Here is a 12,280-nt window from a genome sequence, read left to right on the forward strand (position 1 = left end):
AAAATATCTTAGTTTTTTATATTGATTGCATATTAAAATATTTTTAACACATTGGGTTAAGTAAAATATTAATAAAGTTAATTTCCCCTATTTATCCATTTTTTAGTGTGGCTGCTGGTAAATTTTAAATTATTTAGGACAGCATGGATCTAGACTTCTTGATGAATATCTCAAAGCATGTAAAATATATGTAACAACTAAACATGTTATTATTTTGTCCCCATGAAATATTTTGTGACTTTAGGACAAGTATTACCTAGCTAAAATTCAAGATGAGTAAAGTATAGCTAGAAGCCAGTGGGTAAAAGGTAAAGTGAAATGTCTTTAATCAATTTAAATCTAAGATATACTTAGTAATATGTAAAACATACTGTGTAAAACTATGATTTTGGGTTTAAGTAGAATAGTTTTGTGGCAAATTTGCACTGATAGTTATATTGGTTAAAGTAGTCTCCAACAACATTTAGGACCTACAGCTTCCTATTTTTCTAGAATAAAATGTTCTATATTTTTTGATTTACAGATATATATGAAGCTCAGAAAATAAAATAATTTGTGGTTAAAGACACCACTTTGTGAATGTTAATGGGCTCCAAATTTTAACACTTGGCCAGCACCAGAAAAAAAATCTCAATCTAGCATTGGACCAAGTCAATTCAATGCTCACTACTTGAAGAAGCTTATTTTATTTTCTAATATTTATATTTTATTTTTATGTTGTTTGTGCTTTCATATAAAACATGCTTTATTTTTGAAAATTAGTGTAGTCTATATTGTAGTGAAAATTGTAATTTGTACTTACTTTATTTTGGGTACTATATTATGATTATATGGGATAGTATGTAAAGGTTGTCCTTGCCCTTGAGGAACTATTCCACTGAGTGGGTACTCTTCCTTTGATGTTTCCTCTTCTCCAGCAAATTCACATATGCAAGCCAGTCATGCCCATAAGAAAACCCAAGGGATTAATGTGGCCAAGAGGAGGTGTCAGAGACGATCAGGACCAGCTTCCTGTCCCTCAGTGTTAATATTTAATTGAAGTCTTAGACTGTATAGAAGTAACAGATAAAATCTTTACCCATTCATTAGTATGGGAGGTGTTTCACTTGTGAACAGTACTTTCTCCTTGTTTGCTTGAAGTGAATTACTTCATTTCTGAAGGGTCACCTTGCTATGTTTCCTCTGACCTCTCATATGTTCTTGAAACCTACAGAAGAATTTCCATGGGACCACATTAGGAAAACAATGTCTACTTCTTGGCTTCACTTTTTCAGGATTTGTATTTAATGTAATTTCCTTAAGAGCAGGCCAGGAAGAAATGGTTCTATTAAAAGTTGGAAAAGGTCACTTAGGTAAGTTGTTAATTTTTATGCATAACCAAATGTTTTATTAGTGGCTTGAAGAGACAGAGAAGATACACTGGCTTTACATGGGATTAACTCAGTTTTACAGTCTACCACCTAGTGCATTGGCCAAAATAAATACCTTCTCTGAGTCTCAGTTCCCTTGTCCATATGCAGGGATGGTAATATCTTTATTATAAGCTAATATTCTCCCAAGCTGTATTTGGAGAATGCATTATATGTTTGTATACAGGATAATAACAGCAAACACTTGAGAGCTTACTATATGCCAGGAACTGTGCTAAAATATTCCAAGTATTAATAAAGTTTAGAGTGTAGAAATGCTAAGCACAATGCCTAGCATATAATATGTAGCCAGTAAATATTAATTTCCTTTATCTGCCTCTGAACTTTAATTTTTCATTTAATTTACATCCAGGCAAGTAGTCATCTAGCTTAATATTTCTCAAAGCTCACTGCCCATTCATTATACATAGCCGGGAGCTTTGAAAAAAATCTTGATGCTTAGGCTGTACCTAAAACCAATTAGATTTTTAAGGCAGGGGGAAGGGTATAGCTCAAGTGGTAGAGTGCATGCTTAGCACCCAAGAGATCCTGGGTTTGATCCCCAGTACTTCCTCCAACTGGAAATCGAGGAATAAACCTAATTACCTCCCCCTCATAAAACAGTACAAGATTTTAAGGTATAGATGTGTTTGAGAATCATGGATAACCAGCCTTTCTTTAGACTTCTCAAGTGCGAGAATACCCACTCCTTTCCCAGTTTTGTTAAATTTGCTCAGAAATCTATTGCCTTACAACATCTATTGCAAAGATCTGGCATATATTTGCCTCTGAGCACATTTACTCTGTATTTTGACCCCTGAATTCTTGCAGAGTGGAATTAGCCTAATCCATGAAAGAGCTCTAAGTACTTGAAGAGCATTACATCCTTTCAATACCGCCCTCACCAACCTGGCTATATATCATTTATTTCAATATTCCTCATCTGTTCTGTATGCTAATTAAATAGTATTTATTATGCCAATGTTCTTCCTAAAGTCTGGTGCTCAGAATTGAACAAACTAACATTCAAATAACAGAATAGAATGAGATTCTTACTGCCTTTGTTATAAATAGTGCATTTCTTTAAATGGATCCATGCAGAAATATGAATGAATCTCAAAAACATTAAGTGAAATATGCGAGATAAAAGAGTACATACTATATAATTCCATATGTGTGAAGTTCAATAGCATGAGGAAATTTATCTGTGGTGATAGAAATCCAAATCTGGTTGCCTCAGGGTTGGGGAGAGTGACTAAAAAGAAGTGTGAACAAACTTTCAGAGGTGATAGTAATGCTCCTTATCTTAATTTTGGTGATAACATAGATGTATCCATTTGTCAAAACTTGTCTAACTGTACACTTAAGTTTCATGCATTTTAGTGTATGTAAATTATAACCTCAGTAAATAACAGATTTTAAAATATTATTGAGAATTCAAAAACTGGAACTCCATTTGCCCATCTCCAGTGTTTTGGCTTCTCTCCATCTGAGTTGTTCTTATATACTTTCATTTATAATTCCAATCTTGGAATTACTTTTTAAAAAACTTTTTCTCCCTTAATTCCAGGCCAAAGTTGATCTCTCTGAAGCTTCCCTTAACTTACAAACTGAGGGGTTCTATCATCCTCTGGTCACTGAACAAGTTAAGTCTGCTCAGGACATATTGTCCTGTAAGTAGTACTGATACACTCAATAACAATTTCCCTGGGACATCCTCAAGAATCTCTCTGAGCTTCCCGTTCCATTCCTGCACATTCAGATGCCCACAAGATGCTTCTCCGACCTTCCTTTAATCACAATTGAGTTCCTTGACCCATTGAGTCATAATTTGAGCCTTGGGGATAGCCAGTTCTACTTCAAGTACCCATCTCTGTCTCCATAATCTTCTCAGCAGATTGTTAGAAATAGCACGAATTTCCGTATATGCTCTCATTTTTACATGTGTAATCCTACAGTTTCCATATTACTATCCTCCATTAATAGTTAATGGTGAAATAGAGGCTCTGCTAATTGAAGTATATTAATCTAGATGTAAGTAACACACGCTGAATTCAATTAGATTTTATTTCAAGCTAGGGCACATTCCACCATATTGCAGCAGCCTATAATTTGGCATAAAAACATAAAATCCTAATTAAGTACAAATATCTTGGCCTTAATTGAAAGTTATTCCTAATCCATTCATGAATGGCTTTAAAAAGGGATGTGTTTATTTATCCTTATGTATCTATTTATGTTAAATAATAGACAATATCCAAGTCCTATCAGATTGTAACTATTTCCTATATTGAAAGTGTAATATTTGATATTTACTGCTTGAATTAAATTGCTTGGTTTTACTTTTTCTCAGAAGAACAGAATGGGCCAAATAGTCAAACGTTTTAACATCCTACTGGAATTTGGCTGTTGAGATGCAAAGAACTATTTATATCACTAAGAAATGTAGAGAATGTATATTAAGGTTTGAGTCAATAGAATGATTGCTTTATACAGGCACATAATACTTAATTCTCAACCTTTTCACCAAGCTCTAACTTCTCTTAGCATGGTACAATTAAGAGCTGTGTTGAGATGGTCTAAGAAGTGATGGGTACATGGTAGTCCAGGTGCTGTTGTAGTCAACGATTTTAAGTAATAGCCAGACTTCTCGAGTTTACTCTTGGGTCAGTTTGATGAATCCTCTCCAATTAGCTTTTAAAAGCATAGATTTCACATAACTAATTTTCTTCCTTAAGGTATTTCATAAAGTCTTTAAAGTAATATTATGTGGAAGAATGTGGTAAAGCATTTTAGTTCTAGCAGTGAACTTTTTTCTTATGAATTTGAAATATACTATATACCTAGAATCATTTAAAAATAACTGGAACATAGTGGACAAGTACTACTATGTCCTAATATTTCCTGTTTTTCTCAGATTATTCAAATTATCTTTTACTTGGTCCAGTTCAACTCTCCTTTCTTTCACTTACTGCTTCATTCTTTATGGATTCCTGTCATAGTTGAACTTTCATACATTTATAGTTTCATTTTGACATTGACTTAATAGTGTCTGCACTACATTCAATGTAGGTAAGTCTTAGCATAAAAATACTAAAAGTTACCAAGTCAGCTTTTATTTATTGAAAGCCTAGTGGGATAAATATTTTACACATATTTCATCTTTACAACAGTCCTATAAATTAAGTTCTATTATATTCATCTTATATATAAGGAAACTGGCTCAGAGAAGTCAAATGATCTGCTCAAACTGAACAGCTAGTAAGTGGCACAAAAGAGATTTAAGCCAGATCTGTCTGATTCCGATGCATGTGTCTTTACAGAGTATATTAGAGTTTTCCAAAGAGTCAACAGGAAGAGATTTACTATGAGGAACTGGCTTGTGTAATTATGGAGGCTGAGAAATCCCATGATCTGCCATCTGCAAGGAGGAGACCCAGGAAAGCGGTGGTAGTATGATTCCTGTCTGAGTCCTAAAGCCTGAAAACCGGGGAAGCTGATGGTATAAATACTAGTCCAAGCTCAAGTACTCAGGCAGGAAGTAAAAAGGGCAAATTCTTCCTTCCTCTACCTTTTTGTTCTATTCAGGCCTCTGATGGATTGGATGGTGCCCACCCAGATTGGGGAGGGCAATCTACTTTCTTGAGTCCACCAATTCAAATGCTAATTCCAGAAACACTCTCCCAGACAAACCCAGAAATAAATATCAAATTGACACACAAAATTAACCATCAAACCCAGCATACAAAGATATGAGGTCATTCAGGTCAGAAACCATGTTTCTGATTTCTTTATGATTGGGAAAAGCAAGGAAAAGGGCTTTTTTTTTTTTTTTTTTTTTTTTTTTTGGCTGAACATTTTCACAGGGAGCCATTATAACCAAACAATCTTGTCGGAGAAAATTTTAATTCTGTAACAATGATAACCTAAGTATAAAAAAGATTGTTTCAATTTTAATAACAAATAGAGCATCAAACATATGTTGAAACTCATGCCATAGTTCTTTTAATGAATGTATGGTTTATAAAATTGCCATAAATATTCTTTTTGGAGTAGTTTGACTTCTAATACCAAAGGCAAACTAGTCAGATATTTTAAAGACTACTTCCTCCCTCTAGTGACCAGGAATGGGAATACCACATCCACAAGCTTTTAAAAAACTGATTCTCAGTGTTTGTGTACCTCCCCCTAGAGGATGCTTGGGAAATTTGCCAGTTATTTTGGTTATTACAATGAATGGGGTTGCAACTGGCATTTATCAGGGGTATTAAGGATGCTAGACATCCTGTATGTGAGGGGCAGTGCTCTATGTAAAATATGCATTGTTGAATATTCATGTAGGTAAAAATTTATTTAAGCCTAGAACTGACCACTATTTTACATATGAAAACAAATTTTTGCACTGTTTATACACTGCAGTTTTGAAAGCAAATTATTTCATTTACTCTAAAACATTGATTGTAAGATCATTATCTAACACTGAGAGTGAAAATAATTGCACTTGAACTCTAACACAAAGCTTTTTAATACTTAGAATGTTTAATTTTATCAACAGTTAACAGTGGAAAGGCAACCTATGGAATGGGGGAAGATATTTACAAACCATGAATCTAAAGAGGTTAAATTACAAAATACTTAAGGAACTATATTCTATAGATATAGCCATCTACTTCATCATGTAATTTAATATAGGCATATCCAAGCACTTATTTATTAAAATAGATATTTTAAGAATTATTCTTATTTCTCCTTTAAATCATAGGAAAAGAAGGCAAAGTAGTGTTAAAGAATAACTCAAAGTCACAAAGTCAATTATAACATGCTGTTTGTTTACAAGAATAAATCAATAGATTGATTTCATGCCACAAAGGCAAAAACAGGATTTATTAAAAGAAAGAGGAAAGAAGGGAGAGAAAAATTATAGTCTGGAAAGAGTGAATATTGTTTGCATATTTTTTAATGGGGTAACTGATTATCTGGCAGCATTCAATCTGGATGGTCTGTCCTTAAGTAGGCTGACTTAGGGGTACAAACATACCTCCTCTGTTTATGAACTCTCTGGGAAATGTTTGTGAGCTAAAGTATGAAGCTGCCTCACAAGCTGTTTCTCTGTAATGTTTGTCCTGTCTTTCCCCGGGGCCCTCATTCTTAGTTGAACCAGGTCTGTAGTACTTCCCTCACCAGAAGTCTCAATATAACTGCTGCTTTTCTTGAAACCCTTTCCCCTTAAATTCTTATTTCTCACTGGAATCTCTTCTCTGAGTCCTTATTTGAAAGTGATCATAATCTGTTGTGCTCTGCAGCAGTGTTTCTATTACAGAGAGTTATAATCATTTTTCAGATAGGAATTTAAGACAGTAAACAAAAATATGCAAAATTTAAGTTTTCCATCCTTGCATTTTCCTAAGGACTAATACCAGTATTTTCACACTTCAACAAACGAAACAGATAGTAGTAACATCACTATCAAATGAATTGTATAAACTGACCTGAATAAACAATTTTTTTCTTATTTAAATACATATTTTAACATTAACTTTTAAAATATTATTTAAAATATTAATACAATTAATAGCTTCGGTGCCTGCAAACAGTTGTTTATTGCTTCTGCTCTGCAGTGAATTATCACAGGAGCAAATTTTGGCAAATACTTGCTGGCTTTATGCCCACAGGCATTATGAAGCAGGAACTCTTTTCATACTAAGGTTATAACCTGAGAATAAACAATATATAACATGTGTACTTTTAGAAATTAAAATCCCCTGAGAATTACATTTCTTCCGGTAATGCTTAAAAGCTAAACTTGTGCCCTTGCCCATGTGTCACCTCTAAGTAAGAACATAGCCATTATTACTTATATTAGTTTAAAAGGAAGAGGAAATATTGTCCAGTTGCTTCGTAGGCGTTTGAGAAAGTACATGAACTTTAAAATCTCTAGGACAAATTGAAATGATCCTGTATTATGTCTTGTTAGGATGAAATTTCTCTTTTAGCTGCTCTTAATTTTTTAAATCATCACCCTAAACACAGCAACACTTTTCTCAAAATCTGCTCATCACAATTCTTTGGTAATAGCAATGAATACGTACGTTAAAGAATCCACTTTACTGCACGAGAACCCCTATAAGCTTACCTGACTAGACAATTAACTAACCTTTCTTAGCGCTTCAGTAAATATTTTAAAAGACAATATAGCTTAGGTGCCTTAGAAATTCATTCAGAACCTTAGAAATCCACATTTACACAGTTCTTATATGCTTGGGTTTTGGTCTGTATCCATTTATGTAAGCCAAATCTTTCTGAGGCTGACGGAATTCATAACATTTTGCAACAAAGACAAAGGAATACCACTGACAGCACAATCTTAAGGCGCAACGAGTTCTCGCGCGATGTTAAGACGCTACCGTCTTGACGTAATAGGTTGCCATGGTAGCCTCCCCCAACCAGGGTGTAAAGGAGCGGTGGGGCGAGAGGCGGAGCGCCGCTTCTGCAGAAGACAAGGGACTCTCTTCTCCTGCAGCTCTGACTCCTGCCAAAATGAGCGGCCTGGATGAGGGCAACAACCTCCCTGTTGCTGAAACCTGCTGCCTCGCTACTCCCGATCATGCCCCGGGACATCCGGACCTAAAGCAGTGTCAGGGCGAGGAAACCGAAGCGACCCCGGTGATGGCGGACACAGGTGAGGGCAGCTTGGAGACCGCCGCAGAGGGAGGCGCACCCCGGGACCCCGCGGGCTGTGGCCTTGCGCTCCGCATTCGAGTTGCTGGGAGTCGCGGGCGTGTAGCGATCAAAGCGAGCCAGAAGGAAGCTCCGGCTTCCGCAGAGGCCCTGGAAGCAGCCTCTGCCTCCTCAGTGGCAGACGACAATAGCCAGGAAAATGGCTGTCTGCGTAGAGAGCTGCGCAACCCTGCAGGGGAGAAAGCTCCAGAAGCCCGTGGCGCAGGGAGGTTAGGGTCTCAGATGATGCCTGGGGCGAAGGCCAAGGAAATGACGATCAAAAAGTGCACTGTTTCAGCGGCAGCGGAAAAGGAGGGAGTAGCAGAGGAGGTGGTGGAGGAAAAGAAGGTGATGCAAAAGGAGAAAAAGGTGGTAGGAGGAGTGAAAGAGGAGACCCGGGCCCGGGCCCCAAAGATCAATAACTGCATGGATTCTCTGGAGGCCATCGATCAGGAGCTGTCAAACGTAAATGCCCAGGCTGACAGGGCCTTCCTTCAGCTGGAGCGCAAATTTGGCCGTATGCGAAGGCTCCATATGCAGCGCAGAAGTTTCATTATCCAAAATATCCCTGGTTTCTGGGTCACTGCCTTTCGGAACCACCCCCAGCTGTCACCAATGATCAGTGGCCAAGATGAAGAGATGATGAGGTACATGATCAATTTGGAGGTGGAAGAGCTTAAACACCCCAGAGCAGGCTGCAAATTCAAGTTCATCTTTCAGAGCAACCCCTACTTCCGAAATGAGGGGCTTGTCAAGGAATATGAGCGCAGATCCTCTGGCCGGGTGGTGTCTCTTTCCACTCCAATCCGCTGGCACCGCGGCCAAGATCCTCAGTCCCATATCCACAGGAACCGGGAAGGCAACACTATCCCCAGTTTCTTCAACTGGTTCTCAGACCACAGCCTCCTAGAATTCGACAGGATTGCAGAGATTATCAAAGCAGAACTGTGGCCCAATCCTCTCCAATACTACCTGATGGGTGATGGGCCTCGCAGAGGATTTCGAGACCCAGCAAGGCAGCCAGTGGAGAGCCCCAGAACCTTCAGGTTCCAGTCTGGCTAACTTGTGCCATTGTGAGAAGCTCCTGCATAGTTTTCCCTGCCACCTCCTCTTGGACCTGTGCTTAGCCAACAGCATGCAGTCTTCCTTTCTCTTCACACTGGATTATTTTGTCCTTTGATCCTTCTAAATCGTCAACAATCAACTGCAAGATGGTTGCTTTAATGCTTACGCTCTTCTTCCTCTGGGGCTGCCTGCTGTTCTGCATCATGTTACGTGTTCCAAGTGCATGGCCTTCCACTTCTTCTACGCCAGGCACGTGATACTGTGTAGATTTGTACTGCTTTCTTTTGCATGCCCTGGGCACTGTGACTATGGCCTTCTCCCAGTTTTTAAAGTGGTTATCTACCACAAAGAAGCTTGATACATCTTTGCAAATACTTAGCTAGGCTTCATACTTTATGCTGGCTGTCCTGTTACCCATTTACTGTATGACAAGATCTTTGAGTTTCACTGCTGCGAGATGAAGCTGATCTAGATGATGCCAGCCATCAACCTAAACTGGACATTGGAGGCTCCCAGCAACTGGTTATCAACTGCCTTCCTGGGCCCATGCCATCCACCCTGCTGGTTATCTGGCAGAATAAGCAGCTGGCTGGTGGTGGCTACTAGGCATGAATGAGGTAACAGATGAGAGGTGTTCTGTGTTGTCATGTTGGTCTTCTTATGCTTTTGGTCACTCTGCATTGTGACCAGGTACTGGTGAGTATGAAGGCATGTAATAGGGACCACCCAAACCTGATCCCAGCCTTCTGGATGAGCTTTGCACAGGAACCACTGCCTGCCTGTTCAGGAACTATCTGTGAACTTAAGCTCGTGGGCAGTGCACAGGAACTGCCCCCTCACTGCCTTCCAAATGGTTACCTGTTAACTCGATTGTCAGGAGCCCAAAGCAAAGCTGGTGGGGTGTCCCTTCCAGCAGTTAGAATTTTTGAGCCCCAGCAACAAACCACCCTTAATGTAGGCAACTTTATTAGGCCCCCTCTTAACCCCTCCTGGACCCACTCCGAACATGACACAATTGCCAGGCTGAGGGTACCAAGGAAGAGGTATTTCTAGTCTGTGGGGCCTGTGTGCATTTGTCTCTGTCTCTGTCTCCCCCTCCCCATCCCTCCCTCCTTTCTTCTCCCTCCACCCCTCCTCCCTCTCCGAAGAAGTTATAGCTCAGAAATAGAAAACAAAACTGGCAAAGCAGACTTTAATTTGCTCTCCCCTTGCTTGTGTCCAGAAGGAGAAATGTACTGTATATGGGACTCCAGATCTCTTACTGTATTTTTCTACCCTCATGCGTCCATCCCACTGCCTTCAGCAAGGTTGAAACATTTCAAAGGGAGACCTATAGATTAATGCCTACTTACAGGCATTGTTCTTTTGGGCCAGCTTTGACAACCCCATCCTCTTCCTTATCCATTTTCCAAAACCTGTGTGTTTTCTGAGCTTTAGTTTGAGAAGCTGAGAGGAGAGACAGAAGAGCCTCACAGTGATGGCTTCAAGACACACCCAGAGCAGGTTGTGATCAAGGCAATCAAATCTTAGTTTCACTCCACTTTTCTAAGCATGAAAATTCTTTTATGGGCCTTGGTCCATTTAGAAATAACCCCCAAGGCAGCATTTTGAGGATCACCCCTGTCCTCTGTACTATTCTATTACTGCCCTGATGTCCCACAGGCCTCCATCCTACTGCCTGGCCTTCTTGGCTCTCAGTCCTCAGCTTCCTCATTTCTTTCCCTGCTTCTGACCTAACAAATGAGGGAGCAGGCTGCAGTCTGCATTGTGGGAGCTGCCAAGCCTCCCTCCCAGAGGATAAAGGAATGTGTGGAGTTGGCTCCCCTGGGCTTGAGATGTCTGGACACAGAATAGTGCGAAGGGTGATCTAGCTATGGGAACTGAAAGCCCAGAAAACAAACGAGCTTGCCGTGGAGTGGGCTTGGGAAGGCAGACAGGAAAGACGAACTCTGCAGGGTCAGGGGTGGGAGGGGAGGCCCCTGAGGTTTTTCCCAGGAGAGGTGGGAGAATGAAAGTGGTTAATGTTTATAGAGGATGCTTGGAGGAGTTTGGTTTTCCTCCAGTTTTTCCTAACTCCTTGAATTCACCAGTAGATTTTTGTGCACACAAATGCAAGTCTGAATGTTTCCTATTCTAGAATGTGAACGACTAATGGTATATGCTCCTTATTTCACTGTGAGTAAAGTCCTATTAATTCCTTTCTCCATTTTCACTTGCTGGCAAAATTGACATTTACAGGCCAGCTTTTTGCTTGTAATTGAGAATGTGTGCAAAAATATCAAGCTTGTTTCCTGTGCATTATGAAGACTTCTGTGAATATTCACTAATATACCAGCTTGCTCTGGTCTCTCTTCCTATATAGCTCTATTCCTAGAAATATGATTTGAATGTGATCTTTGAAATTTTACAAATTGTTGCTGTCTTGTGAAAGTATTCTCAAACAGAAAAACAACTCTGTTGTCTTGATATTTCTTGTCCTAGTAAATGTACTTGACATCTTATGTTCCTAACCAGTGTTAAGTAAGTACTTGTAGAATCGCTCTGTCAAACTAAACAACGATAGTATGGTAGTCTCCTCCCATGTGCTCGAAGGAAAAATAAATGTTACTCTGCTGTATTTCTTATTTTCACCAAAAAATAAAAATAAATAAAGTTCTGTCTGTTTTGTCTAGGCTAATGAATGGTTGGAAAATTATTAAAGTTATCAAGTCATCACAGTAAGCTTTGTCCTGAATCTTAAAAAAAAAAAAAAAAGCAGTAGAAGCCACGCTACATACTTATAAACATATTTCCTATACAGTCAGTGTAGTTTTTGGTGGTAATTGAAGCACCATATATTGATTTGTGTCACTTACTTAAAATACTGTATTCAAGGGAAAACTTCTCCATGGCATTATTGTTTACTTACATTTATGTTAACTATGTCCACACACCACCACTGCAGCCCCCCCCCCCCGCCCCACCCCTTGGGCTCATTCTTTACTTAATGAGTTTAAGATAGATTTTTGGGAGAATTAACCAATGGGTGTTCTGTAAGTACTAAAATTCTTTTCCTGCAACAGTGTGGTGCTCTAAAAAAAAAAACAATC

The 12,280-nt window shown here is 39.0% G+C and overlaps 1 protein-coding gene across 1 annotated transcript; it reads left to right on the forward strand.

Annotated features, from left to right (window-relative positions):
- The first annotated feature begins 7,615 nt into the window (after positions 1-7,615).
- On the forward strand, positions 7,616-11,868 carry TSPYL4 (TSPY like 4). The gene has a single exon (XM_010979137.3). It carries the CDS (start codon positions 7,836-7,838, stop codon positions 9,186-9,188), a length of 1,353 nt encoding a protein of 450 aa, XP_010977439.1. The 5' UTR covers positions 7,616-7,835; the 3' UTR covers positions 9,189-11,868.
- The last annotated feature ends 412 nt before the right edge of the window (positions 11,869-12,280 follow it).

This window comes from Camelus dromedarius, chromosome 6, assembly GCF_036321535.1.
Source record: "Camelus dromedarius isolate mCamDro1 chromosome 6, mCamDro1.pat, whole genome shotgun sequence".
Taxonomy (NCBI): Eukaryota; Metazoa; Chordata; class Mammalia; order Artiodactyla; family Camelidae; genus Camelus; species Camelus dromedarius.

What these genes read in the sequence shown, in the direction of transcription:
- TSPYL4 (XM_010979137.3), top strand. Translation starts at nt 7,836, where the DNA reads ATGGTAGCCTCCCCCAACCAGGGTGTAAAGGAGCGGTGGGGCGAGAGG.